Source organism: Chironomus tepperi, unplaced genomic scaffold (genome assembly GCF_022539635.2).
Source record: "Chironomus tepperi strain 1889 unplaced genomic scaffold, CSIRO-AGI_Ctep_v1 contig_67, whole genome shotgun sequence".
Classification (NCBI taxonomy): Eukaryota; Metazoa; Arthropoda; class Insecta; order Diptera; family Chironomidae; genus Chironomus; species Chironomus tepperi.
In genome coordinates this window covers 132,132-153,988 of record NW_027226189.1, presented here as the reverse complement: position 1 = coordinate 153,988, position 21,857 = coordinate 132,132, and the positions used below count along the sequence as shown (strand labels likewise).

Genomic DNA, 21,857 nt, shown 5'->3' with positions numbered 1-21,857 from the left:
GTCCCCCACCTTCCCAAATCACCATTTAAAAATTTAGTACAAAATCTCAAACTGCAAATTTCCTCCAATAAACTTTTATTCCTTAAGTTGAACTTTTTTTTTGAAAAAAATCTAAAAAAATTTACAAATAAAATTTTATTTAATATTATTGCTGCCATAAAACTTTAAACTTTTTCCTTGGTATATGGGAATGTTTTAAATGTCAACATTATTTCTACTTCCAGAGACATTTTTAGTATATTTCATAACATTTTATGCGACTTTTTTTATGTACAGTTTTTATGATAATAACCGAGAAAACATTTACATGCTGAAAGAGGACAAAAAAATTATTTTTATTTTATGGTTGTATGTCACTTTTGTCGTTATAAGCGACCAAATAAGCCATTTATGTTGCGTAGCATAAAAAAAAAAATATTTTTTCGAGGTTTTTTTATGCTTGAAAAAATTTTCATCCGACTTTAATTCAATTGAAAAATATGAATAAAAAAAATATTCAGGCATACATTGATCGGATTATTTTCAATTCATTTGCGAAAATCTGATTTATGCCCTCGAAATACAGCAGGCAGTAGCATTAAAGCTGCCTTTAAATTACCCCAAAAAACACAAAAAGTTTTCCCTCAAAAGGTCGACGCTTCAATTAAATATTAAAGGTGAACAGCTCAGATTATTGTAGATAAAAAAGAATCTTCAGGTGAGATCACACAAAGTTCGAAATTGTTCATTAATTATTCATTGACCGTGCACATCAACAAGAACGTAGTGGAATGGCATGAAATCTCTGATATACATTAAATATCAAGAGCATTTTTCGCATTAGCCTGACTTGAAGCAATTTTTATGTGTAACATCTGTGAGTGGTTGTGATGAGACTTATGTTCCTTACTCTTGCTGTTGAGCACGAAGGAGAATAAAAGGCAGTAAAGAAAGAAAAAAAGGAAAAAATTCAATGGCTGGATATATATGTATATATACGTTGAGGGTGAGAAAGTCATAAAGAAATTTCAGAATATAAAATAGATTTTCAGCATTAACCATTACTGTGTCTCATGCTTTCTTATATCCCTCTCGTACAACATTGTATACAAAAAGAATATCGTCTATAGGAAAATGGAAATGGAAGGGAAAATTCTTAAGAAAAGAAAATATAAATTCACTTTACAAAATGGAGACAGTTACGAGGTACATTATGCCATATAAATTTGCACATTTAAGCTTAAAAACATTCTCATCGCATTTTAATTATGCAAAAGTTTATGGCACAAATACAGAATCTGACAATTCCATTAATGGAAATTAAGATGTAAATAAATATCCATTAAATGTTACTATTCTGGATAGACGTCGAGTGAACGTCGATGAATATTCTTTTTTTTTTAATGTTCAACCTTCAATAGCAATTAAGGAATGCATTTACCACACAAAAGAACAGCTCCGACACTTGCCAGAGGCGTGATTTTACTCTTCCATATCGACTTATGGATATACTGTAACAATTGAGTTTTTTTCGGGTACTAAACTAACAATTTTCTGCACAAGAATCGCATGGTGCTTGAGAAAATTATGTCCCGTAAATGTTTTCATTGGAAATTGAATTACAGCCACGTGCCATAAATCGCACCCCTTTTTTTTTGAAAGTGTGCACAATTCTCTTGACGGAAAACAATAGGAAAGGACTCATTGACGAACAAATCACTGGAGGATTAGAGGCATATTGCACCACTTGGGTTATGTTTGGGAAACAAAATCAATTTCTTGAGAGCTATAAATAATGCTTTAATGATGTTTTGTTGCACATACAATCAACCTAATAATTAAGGAGTGCTCTTATGGCTTTTCTTATTTCGCACGTGCAAGTGCTGAATGTAAATATTATTCCAATATGTCTTTGATGTCCTTAAGCCATGAATTACAGCTTATCAAATATGAATTAAAAGTAAATAACATGTTAGAATTTGTTTAATCTGTTCATGTGCTGAGTAATATGTTTTAATCAATCATGACATGAGAAGCTAAGCAGATCCACGCAAAAAATCATCTATACGCATGCATAATCCCCATGAGGAAACCATAAAACTTTGTTAAAAATTATTTTTTTCCTCCTCATTCCTTAATTTAATATTAATTTTTTTTTGATGCCAGCTGATGATGCACAAGTCCGTAAAAATACCAGACCTATAATTTTTCCTTTTCTTTAAAATTTTTGATGCACGCGACTTTAGTCATGTTTCACACAAAACACACAAAAAAAGACAAGAGAGCAATAAGGCACAAGAATCGTACGGATTCAATATTATCTCATCATTATATCTGACAACATGTGCCATGTTTGGCTTCTTTTCCAAGAACGTATTATTGCTGATGGAAGAAAAAAAGATCTAGATTGAAAATACATCATGATGAAAATGATGAGTGAAAAGTTGAAGTTGGAACAAAGAAAAAGTTAAGAATTTGTGAGTCATTGAAAATTTTTCCCTTATTGGTAAGGTTTCTTTAATGAGAATTGAAGTTAGTAATGGAAGTGAATGACTTGAAATCAGAGCTGGAGGGTTGGTTGGTGGCTTGGACACTAGAAAAGAGCATTTAGTGCCTTGGATTGGCCTTGAAATCATACCTGAATATGATTCCAATGGTTGGTGCTTCAGACAAGCAATGAATTAACTCTCTATACTAGATCCTGACAAGATCTGATCCTAAAAAGCCATAATCCAGTAGTTCTTCGAGTGAAACCGACCGCAAAAAAAATGAAAATCACTAAAATTAGGACTGATCTTAAGTAACTTTGGGTGACATTTGAAATATGAAAAATCTCATATTCCTGATGACCATAATGTAGTAGTTTGAATCTTGATGTCGTTGCGACAATGACATGATATGACAGTGTCTTGATGAGATGATGTGACGGCATGGCGTGAGTTATCTTAACGGCATGACGAGACGTTGTCTTGCCTTCATGACGTGATAGTGCCTTGATGGCAAAACGGGACGGTGTCTTGACGGCAACTTGATTGTGCTGTTCAGACATTTTAATGATAATATTTAATTATTCAATGGACCAAATATTGAAGACCTTTGCAGTCTACAGCATTCACTTTAATCAGTCAACAAAAAAACTCAATCCTTAAATTCATCCAATGCACTTAGCAACTATTAAGTCCTCCCATTACCATTCATCATATCCCGAAAAAAACTATATTTCAGCGAGCTTATGTATTTTTTTTATCAACATTCCATAAAAAGAAATATGAATATTAAAACATTGGAACTGAAATTTGACTACTGTGCATTTGCATAAATTGCAAGTAGATATCTCCTTTATCCATATACATTGAAACAGCTCAAAAAAAAAGTTGCACAATCATTGGCAAATGTATAAAAGCGCAACAGCAACTCACACAATATTTCCAATATAGATATTTTTTACCATTGGATTTTTCCAATTCGATCTAAGTGCTTTTTGTCATTTATCAACGTTTTATGTGTATCCTCCATTCTCTCTCATGCGCTCTTTTTTCATGCTTGTTAAATAGGTTTCATAAATGCTTTTACTCGGGTATGAATAAATAAATGAAAGCAAAAAAAGAGTAGTAAACACTAGCCGGGGTATCTATCCTTGAAAATATAGTTTTCTTTAAGATGAGATAGCATAAATGGCAGAGGAAAAAAAGGTTATAGAAATTTAAAAAGATATAGTTTTATATTTAAGAAATCGGAATCAAAAAAAGGAGTAAATTGGTAAGGCGAGAGCATTTAAATGAGGGTTGGCTGCTCAACACTCGGAGAAATTCAATTCAATTATGTAACATATATGCGAAATATACATAAATAGTTGATGCTTGTTTCTCCTAATTTTATTAATCCATATCGTTCTTTTTTTATTGCCGCACTGGAATCGTATCCTATAAAACTTCTTTTTTCGCACATTTATTTTTTTTTAAACATTCCGTTCTCGTTTGTTGATTCCGCACCCCTTATACTTGTGACTTTTACTAAATGCTTGAATCCTCTCGTTTTGTTTTTTTTTTTCATAAAGTATACACACGGGATTGGAATGGTAGGAAGGATGAATTGAAAAGCGGGTATGGTAATAAATAATGTCAAATAAATGACTCGTGGGTGACATTTTTTTCGCACAGCGGGAAGGAAATGCTGTTTTACCATTTTGAGGGCTATGTTGTCTCTATCATTGAGTTGTTTGTAGGCAAGTTAGAAATGCCTATTATTGGAGGTTCTTAGAGCGCATTTTTGAGATTTGCTGTCTGTTACCTGGATTTGGATTAGGATGAGTCTTTGAGAAGCTACCGAGTCTAGTTTTGTTGACATTTGTAGGAACTAACCTGATTTTGGGCTCGAAGAATACGAAAAGACTCATCAACCTGTGATCTTTTGTAGTGTTTGTGTCAATTTGGTTGAAAACTCCAATATTCTTGATAAATCAATTAATGCGTTGCATCCTTTAACCAAAGTGACATTTACGTTTCACACAAACTAATAGGCAGTTCCTTATATTCCAATTGATATTTTGTCAGAATAAGTATCTTAAGCCGTATCACGAATCGCATAGTATGTCCCACAAAATTAACAGACAGTCAACCAAACTGTTCAAACCCTTTCAACACCATTAAAAGTACAACAATAAAGAAGACAACGATAAATTGTAGAACGAGGACATAAAAATTTATTAGATGTTTTTGAGCACTTGAAAATGATGCATTAGAGAAATCTTACTGGATTATTTATGCGAATCCTTCATGAGGGGCATTTATCGTGGATGTAGCTAAGCTATAGCTCATATATATGTAAGCATGTACGTTCTATATTTTCGCGAGAATAATATTTTTTCATTTTATGTCATAAAAATGATATAACAGTGGATATAAGAGTTCATAAAACATCTGTTTTTATCATACCTTATGCATATATGCAATTTACTTAATTCGGTGCCCCGTGTAAAGCACTTCGTAAATTAAAAAAAAAAAATATTTCAGACTGTAATGACTTTAAAGTTCGAATATGTAGAGACTTTACACAAGTGTCGATTCATTTACTTGAATTATTTTTTCAGCAAGTCATCTCAAACCAGATGTATTTAATTTATTCCCACCTGATTTCATCATAATATGAAATAATTTTAGTACAAATAAGAGGGATTTTTCTACTCAATTCATGCATGAATATTCCGAGAGTTAATTTTTGGAAGTAACTCAACCGCAAGTTTTTAGTTAACAAATTATATTAATTATAATACTTTTTGGCTTCAGACCCTTTTGTTCAATTGATTTGTTCATAAAATTGACTGATTTTTTTTTCTAAATAAATAGGAAGGAAAATACAAAAAAATTTAATCCAATTCCAGCACGTGAGTTCTTGTTTTCTTTTAATAAGTGCAGGAGGGTGTGTTGCAGCACATTGTTGTATATACTCTAAAATTGCTTCGCGAGTTCAAAAATCATTCATTAGCGATTTACATTGTTATTTAATGAATTGTTATTTATAAATGGTTATCATGCCAGACTACCGATAAATACACTGATCAACATCTGTTTAAAAATATAAAAAAAAAAATGTTAAAGGCAAAAGACGACTTTCGAATTACGTACTATCTTACCTATTACGACATTGTCGGTTGTGTTGTGTTCCTTTTAGACAAAAAAATTCATACATATCAATTTTGTCAATACAAGAATTTTAATTGTGAGAATTCCGTCATCACAGTCGTATGTGTGATAACTTGGAGGTGTATATCAGCAACACGTGTAACAAGCCGTGTATCGATATCTTGTATTATTTTATTTTTTTATCTATTACGCAAACTGTTCTTCAAGATGAAAATTTCCGATTGCAATTTGACCGAATTTTTTGTTTATTGTCATTTGAAGCACATTGATGGCTTCCTTCATAGAGGGATTCTACATTTTGTATTTTATCACGTTTTTATCAATGCCAAAACATTTGACTTTTTGGTTGTTTTTGGTGACAACTTTGAAAATATTGACAATTTTACCCAAAATAAAATACTTTTTCAATGGAGCTCGGTACTTCCGAACTTTATAAAATTGATAAAATTTGACACTTTTTGGTCGGATGATTCTTGACATTCAGATTGTAGAACTTCACTCTGACCTTCGCGTATATCTTTGAATCGAGCTATTAACTAGTTGTTTTTGACAGAATTGATATGAGGAATAGATGCATCTGACGTTACACAACAAGATTTTGAAGAGAATCTCTGGCCGTGTCTCTGATTTTGCCTGACTAGTGAATCACAGACACCAACTCTACCCACAAGTCCTACTTCCAAAACCATCTCTTTAAAAACACGAACTTCCACTCATATCTACATCCATCGATCACCTCCAAGTGTAAGGTCGAGCAACATATGCTTCATTCTTTCAACCTTCTCGACTTCTCATTAAATTTTATGTAAATTTATTTTGATGGGTCATTGTCGTGCATCGCATTCTTTACTTTAAATGACACCAAAAAAAAAGCGAAACATGTGGTATGAAAAATAATAAAGTAAGGGATATTGCGATATCTACTTTAATTTGCCTCACGTGACTAACATTCATTCACGGAAGGAAGATGATTCAGTCATTAAATAGCACTTACATTTCCTTTTACGAAACACACAATATGGGAAATCAATATCAACAGTTCTTGGGTTTTTTGAGAGTGAAATAAAGGATTTGCTGCCTTATCATTCATTAATGGAAATTTGTGATAAATACATCTTTAATAATGTCCATAAAAAACACCTCAATATACAGGAACTAAAAGTTTTTTTTTTGACGACAGATGTTGTTTTAAAGACTTTTTTAACATTCGAGCTGTTACGTATGGATTATAATTTTTGCCACGTGCATTACCGCTCCCTACTAAAGAATATACATTCCCGTACTTCCGGAATCACCTTAATCGACCTCTTTGCGTTAAAAGTGTGTATCCGGATGTTTTTGTTTTTATGTGTTGATAATGAAGAGGACAGTCGTTAAGTCTTTTAGCCACAACTGGGACAATTTGAAGTTGTGAGGTTGAAGTTGGAAGTGAATTGAAGGAGGGGCATTAACTTGGAGCTCAGAGGTTGTTAGCCGTAAAATCAGTTGTTGTTGTTTGTGTTGCTTAAGTTTATATCTTCAGAATTTAGGTCCTGTTACTGTCCTAGGTAGACATTGCATCTATATTGCAGCAATTTGGACGTAACGTTGTTCCGGATGGCAATTAGTTAACAAGGCTGTATTTTTCAGAGCTCGAAGCCGGACTCGGAGTTGGGATGGAAAAGTCGACTCAAATCGACTCGTACAAAATCCGAGTCTAGCTTCGAGCTCTGCTATTATTTTAAATAAATGACGATATTATTAAATAAAATTGTTTATTTTCAAACATTTGCTATTCGTCATATCTGTTTCTGAATAAGTTATATCTGGTTATAGCTGATAATTATTAGATTAACCTTGTTTTATCTGTAAAGCACTCAATAACAATAGACTTGCAGGAATCAGTTGTACAAATTTAAATTAAATTAATATCTAAAAAAATTTAAAACTTTTTTGAAAAATTCGAATGTCATTCATTCATTTCATAGTCATAGCTGCTCATTCAAACTGTATCAACAAATAAAGAGGCTTCATTGAAGTTAGATGACAATGCTCATTTTAAAGTTGTATCAATAATTTCATAACAAAAGTAAAAAGGAACCGGCAAAAAGGCCAACCATCCACAGGTTCACAATTAATTCCACTAATGCATTCCTAGGCACGTGGCAAGTTCGACAATGCGTGAAAAATTGAATCAAAATGAATTAATTTTCACTTTCCGTAGTGTCAAAATGTGTCACACAAAAGTCATTGTGTAATTCCGGTGTTTTTTTTTCGTCGTTTCTTTTCCTTACAAGTCGTAGTGAGCGGAGAATCAACTCCATTTCTGTTTACAATGTGGAAATGTGTATGAAATCCACATGCAGAAAATACAATCATTTACAAAGAATATGGAGTGATAACGAGCATGCGTTCTTGCAATATTTATGAATTTTTATTGTCTCTTTGCCATCGCCACCGTTCTATATACTTTTTTCTCTTGTGTAGTCTCACCGCTTTGTAGTTCGACCGAAAAAAAGAACCAAATGAACGCGCGTGTTTTAATTAGTTATTCTTCTTATCAATAATATATTTTTTATCTTCTCAGTCGCTCCTCAAATATTTATTTAATTGGGCTATTGAAGAAAGCGACTTCATGATTCAAAGATTATAAAATTCTAAATTATACTGTGTAACTTCACTTCTTTTATATTAAACAAACGTTTATTTCCCCCTCAGATAGATGCGCAGCATGTACCAACTGTTTGCTTTATTATATTTTAAGAACTTTATAAATATTTGCTTGGTATCAGCACGTTGAGATGAAAATAAAAATTCTTTTGAAATCCATAATCAACAATGTATTAGGCACTCGGAGCTAATTTTTTAATGAAAAACAAAGAAAAAGTAAGGAGAGTAAGATGGGATGAATGGGATGAAAATGGTTTTGAGCGAACTTTAGAGAATTTTTTGAGGCATTTTGGGTATTGTTAGGTTTAATATATAGAAATTCGTAAGAGTAGGACTAATAAATTGTGTAATTTTAGAACCTTTCGAGAGTTACCCCGAGCAGCACCATGCAGTAAACCACGAACTGAAATCTTCCTTCACGGTAGATCAGAGCAACTCCGCGTCTTATAGATAATAGGGCATAATAAAAACGCTTTGCTCGGGCACACGACGTAGTGATGGGGTTGGATTTTACCAAATCCGCTCCAATCGTGACTATACGCTACATCCACGCCAACATTCTTCCTTCACATTTTTAATTCAGTGCATAAAATCATGATTGAGGTTCTCAATACTCAAATCAACCACTATAGCTACAGCAGGACTAATCACAACTAATATCAAAAACCATAACCAGTTATTTTCCCATTTCCTGCTTTTCCTTCATTTTCTTTCAAAACTCAAAAGAGCGATGACTTAAAACAAAGCAAATCTTCAAAAATAAAAAAAGTCTAGAAATAAATCATCAAGGGAATTAAAAAATATTTCAATCAAACAAGTCTGCACGTATGTGTTAAGTTTGAGCATCAAAGATTCACATAAAAAAAAAAGTTTTCATTCCATTAGAGAAATTTCATTTCTAGCCTTTGGCGATGAGATTTTTCAAAAAGGGAGAATTTTTTTATATTTCAAATATTTGTTGTAAACATTGTTGTATTTTATAGAAGCTACAAAAAGAGCATTTCATGGAACAAAGTATTGAGTAGCATAAATGACTTGAGGATATTAAATTAATTTAATGGACAAATTTACCTGTAGAAAAAAAAATATGTTTTTTTAGAGAATCTGGTGATGGAGTTTCAATCGACAATAATTGTCATTTACGTAATGTGTCTTAAAGGCATTGATGCTCTTAAAATGTTATTGAACTTAGGTATGATATTGGAATATCATCTTCCCAATACCTTATCAAATTCAATGCTACATTTAAGAACAATTAAATAAATAGAACTAAAGTATGTAGACCCAAAAACACATTTTGTCTCAATACACGAGCATCTTGACTTGTTCTGTTCTACAAAACAAATAATTTTGTATCTAACTGTAGGTAGTAAATTATAGCAATGTCATTATTCACGTCACTAAATTTATCAATAATAAAATTTATTTTGACTTTAAAAAAAATTCTATCAAAACACATAAATAAATTTATTTTTAGTAAAGCTGAAGATAACATTGTGAAATAAATTCACCCTCAACTTTATATTTTCAGATAGACAAAAGACTGAACACACCCCGAAAAAAAGTATATATATATATTGCGTGTATAGTCTCATAGTGAGTGAGGTATGCATTACACGGTCATATTTCACCACTTTGTTGTACATTTGTATTTTTTATATATTTATAATATGTGGATTATATGGATAGATGTTGTTGTTTTTTTTCGCAAAAACGTTAATGGCTCGCAAAAACAGAAACAGTGTGTGATTGATGATTGATGTTTATGGTTAACTTCTGAGTGGGGTATTGGAACAGGTGAACAATATGAGTAGAATGTAAAGGACGGAAAGGACTAGTTGCTCAAATGAGCGCTTGCTCTGCCTAAATATTCTAGTTGAGCATGCTCGCGAGCATTAGTCTGCTCTTGAGAACGAGGTCTTTGTCTGCTAGAGAAAGATTCAATTTTAATGAAAAATACAGCATTGAACTTGGTTTTTGAAATTGGCAAACGATAGAATCAGCTTCAAGAAATATTAGAATACACGAAGTAAGACACAAAATCCAAAAATCCCCAAAAAACCAAGTCAACAAAAATAACATTCAATCCCCTTCACACGCGGAAGTTAATTTGGTGAAAATAACATGGAATAAGTGTTTCATGGATAATTTACGGACCATATTGAAGCTTGTCATTTATCATTTGGCTTCTTTCTTTCGTCTGCAATGACGTTACATGATATCGAAAGAGTAAACACGTCAAGAACTTATGTGTCATAATTATTATCACGATACTAATCCCAATTCTTAATCTTGGCACTGAGACAGCATCGAAACTTCTTTTCCTTGTTTTATTGTTATCAGTTATAATGATAAGATAGAGCGCGGCTTTTTTTTTGCAACGACATAACTAAACTTTATTGAGGTTAATTTAGTCTGACTTTAAGAATTATTGCGAGAATTGTCAATAATAAATAAATTTTTATATCGTAAAGGGATTCCATTTATCGAATCTTTAAATGAATGACATGAAATAAAAGAAAAAAAAGGGAAAAGGCTATAAATGAATTCGATGTGAAAGAAATACGAATTTTATTGCTGAGGAGTGCATTAAACAACACATTTCAGTATTAAATGGGCAAAAAAGAAGAAGAAGTATCCTTGTATGGGGACGGATCGTAAATATTTATAGCTTAAAAAAAATAAGAAGGAAAGAAAAACGCTGTAATGATTTGGGACGTAACAATGGACATGTCTTGACATACAAAATGGACGTAAATACTTCATCAGAAAAAAAATCGAAATTATTCACATATTCCCTACACAAATGTGATGAATTTAAAGCACGTTAAAGTATTTTGTATTATGTCATTGAAAGGATCAAAACTGTTTTTTTTTTTCGAATATCTATTTGTTAACATTAGAGACTGAATGAAAGTAATCCATTAGAAATGTGAGTTGGAAATGACTTAAGGGAACTATTATGGTGCGCATTTTAGCAAAGGGGTCGTTCGCGTTTTAGGGGAGTGACGGAGTTCTTGTTGCTCGTGGAAAATGCATCCTCAATGTAGCATTAGTCTAACCTATTGGTGGGCAACCTGTGTTTCGTGACACCTCAGTCGAGGTTAACCACGACAATGTGTAACGAAAAATAAAGGTTGTCCACTACTGCTCTAACCTGTGGTTTGGTTTTACAGAATCCGGCACCAAGTCAGAGTCTCAACGATCTGGAACTGTAATACTTTTTGGGTATAGAAGTCCTTTTGAAGCATTAGAATTCATAACTTAATTGAAGCAACTAGCTAATAATTTTCTAACATCAAAATTAACCCCAGTCTCCAATTATTGACCTTCTATATCCCTCATGTCCACAACAATTCAAAAATATCAATTTATGGATTAATTCTAATCACAAAAGCATAACAAACCAAGAAATATCCAATTTAAAGTCAAAGTGCTGTTTAAATATTCTCTGTGTTTATCAAAATACTCCGACTTCAAAAGTTCCTACATGACTGTGGGTGTTGGTAACATTATGTATATCTACATTTAGTATTCAACATACATGCAGCAGAAATAAAAATTATAGAAGCAAAGCAGCTAGAATAAAAGGGTTTTTTTATCTACTATTTTCTCGTATTTTTCACATCGACCAGATTATTTCGTCATTGGAAAATTCAATTGAACATTGTTTCGTAATGGAAGTGAATAAATGTTCTTCTTATTTCTTTTTTGTATAAAGGAAAACCCTCGAGATATAAAAGTTTATTTTATTCTTTTCAACAAGGTTTCCATTCCGCCATTGCAAAAGGAAAATGTACAGAACAACTTTTTTTAATAGAAATGGCACACGAATTTCCTTTATAATTTCAAGTATTTCTCTTAAAGAAGGCATATATAGGAAGTTTAAAGAGCTCATCTAATCGATAGCAGACGCTCCGTCCCACCTTCTTTTTTTTCGACTAAAAAGCAACAAATAAGTCTGTCATTTCTTTATTTATTATCACAGCAAAATACAAATCTCAGATCTTGTGTTTCTGCATCGATACATTTATTACCATGAACATGAGATGCTAGATGGAGGAGAAAAAAAAATACAAAATCTTTTAGAACTAAGATGAAAATGGAAGGAAAGAAAAATCGATTTTCTTAAGTTCTATCGCAAGGGATCGAAAGAAATAAAATTTATCATACTTCACATTATTTTCTTGCCTTTATATAGAATCTTTCATACAAAGTTTTAGACTATATGTTTTTTGCAGCAGACGTGAAAAAAAAAATGATTTATGACTTGCTTCACAAGGAGGGAGCTTCATTCATTGCATTGAATTTATTGCTGGTTGAGTAATATTTTTGAACTCGCGATTGTGTATGGAGAAATATAAACTTCTCATATATTTTTTTTTATCAAGGTTCTCTACATTTTCTTTGTTTAAATCGTCGATTCATGGAAAGATAGAAAAAGCAATTGAACCTTAGTCCAAAACATTATTGAAAATTGAGAACGTGACTTTTAATGGAATTTTTTGTGGTGAATCAAAGTGGTTCGGTGGCGGAATGGATTAGTACTTCGGTACTCAATTAGTATAATATCAAACTTTTGGTCATGGGTTCGAAACTCGGCAGAAGGAATTGTTCAATTGTCCTTTTTCGGATTATATGTAGTAGAAACGCCATTACAGACAGTAATGTCATCAAGGAGGATCAGGAGTGGTTCTGATCCCCTTATACTGTAGATCTACACGATGCAGAAGTCTAGGTCACCCACACTCGTTAAACAATCATTAGCCACACTAACCTCCCGGTCTGAATTGCTAAAGGTATTTATTATAAGAATCAATGATAAATTTTTGAAAATTTTCCACAAAGACTACATTGTTGCGAACCATTAAATTTATCTTTTCACTGCGTGTTCTACAACGTATTCGCACCTGAAATTACGCGTACTCATTGACGAAATTAACTTTTTCGAAATATTTATCAAATTTTGGCATTTTTTTCATTTTTTTAATCATTCCCGAGACGCACATCAGCTATTGATTAGTTATCTAGTTCAACCTACCCTAATCCACAGGAATGTTGCAGGAATGTAGATCTGATATTATTAATTGCTCAAATTTCAGTACAAATCTAAATCTAAGCAGAGCTGTCAGGATATTGCGTGTCCTGCAAGGAACCAAGTCAACTCTGATTCTAAGTAACAATTTAAACATCAAATCCTAATTATTGTCACTCGGGATTAACAGACGAAAAATCAACAATCATGTGATAGCACATTTCAATCTATGTAATACAATAAGTAAGTACGTAAAGGAATAAAAAGAACTAATTAAGGAGTATTATTGCCAAGTGCCATCATGTGTTCTTCCAAAAAATCAGAAAATTTCATTCTTATCAAGTTATTGCGAAATATTCGAGAGCTGTATCAACCTGCCTTAACCGGTTATTGATATCAAAAAAAAAAATCGAGTGAAAAAAAAAAAATTTATAACATTAGTAAGTACTGTGATAATCGCCATAGGTCGACTATGTCACGAATTTTTATCAAATCCGGACTCAACGTCACCAATTGATAATGATTGATAATACATGCCTTAAAAATATTTTCTGTGGTTCTCTCTCTTTTTTTCAGTATTTTTATTACGATTACTATGGGATTTTCTATTATCAGATAGCAATTTTGAAGTAGTTTATCAAGTTTAAGATGTAATTTGGCTATATATGGTCAATAATTATCTGTAAGACTGTGAAATGGAGCAGAAACTTTCATTTGCTGCTTATCAAATATTTTGGTGTCTATTTTGGTAAATAAATAAAAAATAATTATTTTTATCAAATTTTACTGCTTGACGCACTTACAAGAATTGAATTGAATTTTCTTGGAAAATAAATTATCTTGTATCGACAAGTTAAATTTCTCCGACAAGGTCTTCGGCATGATATTACAACTTATCAAAATTGCTTGGCCACGAGAATATGTTTGAGTGGCAAAGAATTATGTACTTTTATCAAGTTTTACAAGCTTGACTTGATACGTAAATATAGCAACATTATTGTCATGTATGTCCATTAACAAATGTAGATCCTAATAAGCGATTTCCAAGAAAACCTCAAAAATTGCGTTAAAATATCATACGTTGGTTCCCCTATTGGAGTTGTCAATTTTCTTATCACAAATTATGATTCTTCTTCTCACCGACGGCAACAGTGTGTATCTATTTTCGTACTCACCTTCTAGTGACTTATTTCTAGCTATCAATGCGAGCAGCATTTCTGGATTCGGATCGTTTGGATCATTTGATAATGAATTTTGTGATGATTGACTTTGATTATGCACTTGATTATGCGACGATGATGATGATGATGTTGATGATGACATATCGATTGTGGATGGCGCCATTTGATGATTTTGAAATGGATGCATCATTGATAGTGCTGATGTCATGTGTAAATGGGATACATGAGTTGTCATCCCACTATTTAAAGCTGATGATACGCAAACGGACATTAATTGGTATACTTTTGTATTTATTTATTTATTTAACTGATGGATATAGACTATAACTTGTTTATTATTATTTGTATGCCTTAATCCTGGTATTTTTTGATAACTTTTTTTTTGTTTCACGTTTCTTCGACCAATTCACGAATTATTTTTTTTCTTTATCATTTAAGTCAATTCACTTGAATTTCTAGCTCTTAGTCACTAGCTTTCTAATTCCTACCGCGCAAAAATTCAAATAGTCGTAGAACGTGTGGCACTTGCTATCTTTTTTCTATAGCAATTAAACAAAGACTATTCGTACTGTTGACTTTATGCTATATTTTTAATATAACTTCTTTTTGTATTTTTTCATTGTATGATAAAGAAGCTTGTAAGAATTTCTAATTCAGCTACAGTGATAAACCACAAAATGCACAATAATATTCATGCATTTTCTTTTTAATTACACAAATTATCTATGCAAAAAAAAATATATAATTTTTTATTATTGAATAAATTCATGCAACACTTGTTTTATATTTTATTATCATGAAGAACCTTGATGTGCTTGTTTTATGGGTCTATTCTGTTCGTTCTTAACTCAAACAACCCCCAAATAATTAATATTATCCAACATGGATGGAAGGAAAAACTTTTCTCTCGTTTATTGGACTTTTAACTGTTTGTCTATGCAAATTTTTTAGACTAATTATACATCCGCGATTTAATAATTTCCCCTCATTCACATAATTTTCGGTTGGTTTTTGCGGATCTATAAAAATTTTACGTCTAAATCTGTTTTTATTTTCTCAGTTCCTCTCAGTCCGTACCGATCGAAATAACTTAAGCGACTGAGCTATGAATCCTTTTCTACAGATTGTTTTCATTAATGTGAAGTCTCGTGTATTTTTGTTCTTGTATGTCACTATAAAAATGTGATACACGTAGACATGTGTATTTCTGCTTTTAGATAAGACCGAAGTTGAGCTTATGTTGCTTGCGATAAAATTTTCGTGACTTGTCTGTATGATTTTTTTCTTTTTTTGTACGTAGATTGCTTGGCGCATGTTGATTGCGCAATTTAGAACAACATATGTTGGTCGGACGTTCATGCTATCTACGTCATAACGTGAGCCTCTTAACGAAATTAAATATTTTAGTACATTATCGATGATACATTTGAGCCACACCAATACAAATGGAAAATTATTCGACTGGAAAAAAATCACCACCTTCATTTCAGTCGTTGCCATGGAAATTTTTCTTTTCCTTTACACAGAAAAAAAAAAAATATAAAATTTTCCCCTCAAAATGACTTTCGAGTACATCGAGTGCAGTTGTGTTAGTTGGGAAAAAATGTGTAAAAGGAAAAGATATACTCTATGGAGGACTATGAAAAGAATGGAATTTATTTAACGATAGATGATGATTGGAGTAACTTTAGTGAATCAATTATTTGATCATTTTACATCTAAAATGTGCAATTTAAATGCAAATTTTCAACGTTGCAGTTTTTACATCGCAATCAGGCTAAATTAAAATCATTTTGATTTTTTAAAGACTTCCTTTTTGACTTCCTTTTCTCTTCTTACTCTTGTGAGTGTCAGGGGTAGAGAAAGGCTTCAATTCTTGATTTTTGCTGAATAATATGTTGATGCACAGTACATAATGACTAATATGGTATCTACCTTGGCATTGCTCATTATATGAACTCTCTTTTTGTGGTTTCTTGTTGCTATAGCTCAGAAGATAAGCTAATAATTTAACTTGTCTCGGGGCATATCAATGCAACGTCCCTAGCCAAAATTTGTGTGCCGCGAATACGCAAACTTGAAGGAGATTTGAGATTTTTCTGGAAAATCCTAGAAAATTGAATAATTTGGTCTAAATAGGTAGGCAACCTCGAACCAAGCTTTTCGTGACACAGCTGCAATGATGTCGCAACACACCTGAATGCCAAAAATTCGCTAATTGATCAAAAACCACCGACGTGACTCTGACTTGGTGTTGGATTCAGTCTAATTCTGACACCAGTTCGACGTGACTTTGGCATGGATTTTGGATCGATTGACTGACTTTTGCTCAGAATTTATGCTTTCAGGAGAGTTTGAGCATCGCTAACATAAAGACTCTAGAGTCATACACAACCAATCAGTTCCAAAAGTAATGTAACAACAAGCTTCTCTCAAACATGATCAAAATAAATTTCATTAGACATTCGTTGTCTAGCCCTGAATTCTATCCATTTCATTCCTCTTGTGAACTTCTGTTTGAAGAAGTCTCATAAATAATGCAATGTAGATATATATATATTCTGAACGAAATGATATCACGGGAATATAAAAGAGCTTTCATAAATTTTTCAACATTTTTTTTTTCTTCTCTGAGCTTGCGATGAAAAAGAATGCGAAATGTATTTTTATAAGAATACATCCAACAAAAAGAATTGAAAAATGAAGAGAGAAAATTGATTTATTGCATGTTGAGAACAATATATGATGCGCATCATGAATGTGAGTAATGAAAACTCATGCAAAATCGCATGGGATATTTGGCACAAGATAAAATTAAAAAAAGAAATTCTTTTGTTCCTCTTTTTTTTGTGTGTGCATCTACACACAATTGCTAGTCGAGTTCATCAACAGATATCATCATGACTACATTCATTGCATTTTGATAACAAAATTAACTTCTGTTCCAATTCTATCTTTTTCACACTCACCCATTCTACCATCAGTTTCTGGATATGCTCTTCTTATCCTTGCTGCATGCGAGACGATATAAAATTTAAATAATTTTCCATTTTCAACATCCTCGTTGAGCGTACGAGAGAAAAGAAACATTTAAGCTTCACATTTTCACACTTCTGCAGTCGTGAAATTTAATATTTCTGCTGTTCTTTTGCTTCTGTTACTTTAAAACATTTTTCGCGCATTTACTTCTATAAGAAAATTTTCCATCTTTAATGTAATTCAATCTATAAATGATGCTTCCCAGCTTCTTACTTCTTTCCTTTCAACTTGTATCTTTTTAGAAATTTTCGATGAATGACGTCAAAAGTTGAAGATGTTGAATGAAATAAAAATTAGTGTGGGAGTATGTATCATGCTGTGAATGAAGTTAGCGCATTTGAGTTTGTGAATGGATTGCCTGAAATAAACGAAAAAAAAAAGTTTTATTATGTTAATGTTGTGATCAAAAAGGGTTCTTTATGAGTATGTAGAAGTGAATCAATTGATGAAATTAAATCAATAGCGTCACTGGTGATATGGAACAGGAGGGTGGAATATCAAAACCCACGCCATTGGTTGGCATTTTACATCTAATATCCTTGGATTGATTCCGGGAAAGCCGAGCTCAAAGTCGACTCGGATTCAAGAGTTACCCGTCTATAATTTGATGAGTATCAATAGCTCCTTGCCAAGGCCTCGCTAAGAACACTCAAACCAATGATACCATCCAGATACCAGGTGCATAGTCAGTTGCTACAAGCCTTGTTATATAACAAACTTTTAAAACGTATTAAGTCTTAATCATATCAAAAATTAACCATAATAAACCGGGAAAATACCTAATCTTCAAAAAAAGAAAGACAATAAATGACTGTGTGCAATAAATAAATAGCTCTTGAGTTAATTGGCTATATAGCTTGTCATAAATCATTCCCGTTTAATCGATAAGATTGCGAAATAATAATATTATTATTATCCATCAATGACTTGACAATATGAAAGGAAATTTGCCCCCAAAATCATGTAATCACAGGAAATAAGCTAAAAATTTTCAAATATCTTTTAAACTCCTTTCCCCTTCGTACATCTCGAAAATGTAATAAAAGTTCACTTTAGTTGAATTTTTTAAAACATTTTAGCACATCATATCAATATTTCATGAGTGCTGAGGGAAATTGCTGTTGTGCAATGTGTGAAACGTAATAAAATTTGTATATGTATTATAAAAACCCAAACTTTATTATTAAAGTGGTGGTTCAGGTGCCGAGTGCTTTAAAAATGAGTACTGTGTTGATAAGATTACTTGAAAAAAAAATATTTAATCGCTTAATTAAATTAATATCAAAGTTGTGATTTTATGTAATTGCTAGATTATCCTATGAGATTCATATTTTATTAATGACAATGCTCAACAGGTTGCCGAGCTTAATTATTAAACAGAATCGAGTGATTTAATTTAATATTTAAAAAGGAGGCGTAGTTTTTTACTGTTTTATGTTTTTAAAGCTTTAAATAAATTATGTGACTGTGCGTTATATGATATGTAATTGAGATTCTTTCTGTGATATTGTCGATAATCTGAGTTTTATGCTGAATGGAGTTCATGAAGTGGATTTTAAGTTGTTGGAATTTTTGGCTTTCATTTAATTCTTTAGATTGGTGTCATCTTCACTTGAATTTCGTGAGCCAATAAAGAGCAATACTTAAATGCTATACTTACGTAAGAATTTACAATATTTCGTCATTGCGGACGAAATTAATTTGTTTACAATTTTGATTTTTTCTAATGTTTGCATTTCTTCATGCTTATTTACACTACTATTGATTTCTGTGAGTTATTTGATATCAATTGGTTCTATTAAAGTTATTTTTGAATACCACAACACGATAATTAGATTAGAATCTGTAATTTTTCACAATAAATTATCTTAGTAAACAAAAGTTTAAAAAAGTGCGGGAAAATTCAAATTTCTGAAAAATCAACGACTTTTGTTCTAGGTTTGAATGCTTGAATTGTCAATAACTACATCAATCAAGTAGTCTAACATCAAATAATGATCCATCACCACCCAGTCAAACAGAATTTTAAATTTTTCCTAATTATAACCTCTAAAATTTCAAATAGAAATAACATTCATCAATAAATCAACTAAAATAACATGAACATCCCCCACAACAGGCAAAAAAATCCACAACCCAGCGAACAACGCACGCAAAAAAGATTTAAATAGCCTTTTCACATCAACTACATCTGTCAGAATTTCCTCAATAGAAATGTTTTTACAATAGAACTTTTGAGAAATTCATGATTAATAATCGTGAATGAATGGAGGAAGTTGTTGATTAATTTTCATTGTTTGTCTTCGACATTTGTTTTACTTGTTCTATACACCATATTTTTTATGTACAACATAAGCATAAAAAGTCATAATTTTTCGCATGTTTTTATTTCAAAACTGTGTAAAATAACATTGATTTTAAATACATTAGGAAGTGTCTCGAACATGAAACCCGCAATGGAACAACATATATCGTGTCATTAAATCGTCCTACATTAAGTGAGCATTAATTATTCAAAAATGATATCGCGTTGATGTACTTAAGTTTATTACATCATTCTAGAGTCACTCGTGATGGAATGATCATAAATAAAAATGGTAAGTTGAACAGTAGTCATTAGGGGCTGATTAAACGCATTTTTTGGGTAATTACTTAATATGAAGAGTAGCTGAATTCGGTTCTATCCTTGTTCAGTTCAGGATATTGAGGACTCTAGCTTCAATTGCACTTCCAGACACAGACAAGTTGTGGTGTGATGCTTTACTGTATTCTACCCAGTGAAAGAGACTCGAATGATAAGACGTAAAGCTAGCCTGAGGGCACTTACATGTTCTGAAGAATGGATCATCAATACCGTATTTAATCAACTGGATGTCCATTACAAATCCACATTCAACACAAAATGCATACAATAGCAAACATTTCCTTATTAAAAATATGCTAAATATGACATTAAACAAAGGTAAGTGAGCACAAGGTACGGATTGAAAGTCATGTAACGTGTTAGAAGAATTTTTCAATAATTAAAAAATTTATGAAACGTATAAAACCCTTTCATAGGATGTGATATATGCTGACACTTGGTCTCTTCCTGTATTTTCGTTCATATTCTATATCGTGAGTCATTTTGACCATCTGTCATTGAAATAATTCCATAAGCCCGTACATGCAATGAACATTTGAGTATGGAAGAGTCTCTAATAGTCCAAAACAACGGTCATCGGTCATCAATAAATGATAATCTTAATGGATATGGAAAAAAATGATATAAAAGTCAAAGCATTGTCATTTGTCCACTTACCGATCTCATTCAACTGATAGTACAGCAATTCTCTTGGCAGGGGTAGTTTCGATTTTAATTTTTAATTACGTGCCAAGCCACTCGATATTTATGCAATTACACAATAAATATCAAATAGACAGCAGTATGAATACCAATATAAATAATTTAAATGGAGATAAAAGGCAGGTTGAAGCCTCAAAAATGACAAAAATTTTCATATTGTGATGCTTTTTCGGGTAGGGTTGAAAGAGAATGAGAAATGATTATAATTAAAAATTCAAATAGTTTCGGAAATTAGAATTCCCATGATTCATCTATATGAAGGCACACACATACATAAACTTTCTCAATTGTTTTCGATCAATTAAACTTTCAATTTAAGATCAAATATTTGCTCGTACAAGTTCTCCTAGATGAAAGACTAATTTGATTTGCTAAGTCTTTTATATATCTTGACTTACCTGCTTGTGGCCTTTTGCTTGCATTCTCTCGCTTCCTTTTGTTTTGACTAAATTCATAAATAATTAAATAATTTGAAAATCTTGAGACATTTTCCGACAATACAGACACTGATGTTTTTTGTTGCTAAATGCTTGCTTGAAGTGGCTGTGAAATATTAAATTATTTATACAACTCATAATGGATTATTTTGTTTTGAGAATTTTCTATGATTACTTAGATTTTCCTTCGATTGTTTTGTTTTTTTGAATATTTTAAGGTAAATAAAAAAAGAGTGCTATATGATCTAGGAACTGCTTGTTTGTCTATAAAAGCATCAATTGTGCAAAAAATACAGCAAGAATTAGTTTGTTTTGTTGATTTCCTGACTAATTTTCGAAATATTTTATTTACAAAATTTTGCTTCTTAAATCTTAGTAAACATTGGAAACTTATTTCTATGAATTTGAGCAATTGGTGTGTGTCAATATTGCTTATCGTAGTAGACTGGTCATATGCTTAAGGAAGTAACAATTTTTTGAATCCTTTTGATGGATCAATTTGCTTTGATTGATCAGTTGCCAAGATAACTTCATATCTGTAGACTAGGA

General features: G+C 31.9%; 1 protein-coding gene across 1 annotated transcript in view; it reads right to left on the bottom strand.

Moving 5' to 3' along the window:
* The window catches only part of Lim3 (Lim3 homeobox protein), a 30,128-nt gene extending 14,538 nt beyond the window's left edge, over window positions 1-15,590 (bottom strand). Inside the window, exon 1 of the mRNA XM_070653116.1 lies at window positions 14,481-15,590. Within this exon, the coding sequence (XP_070509217.1) occupies window positions 14,481-14,757 (277 nt within the window). The 5' untranslated portion in view covers window positions 14,758-15,590. The remainder of the gene's footprint in view (window positions 1-14,480) is intronic.
* Window positions 15,591-21,857: the final 6,267 nt, after the last annotated feature.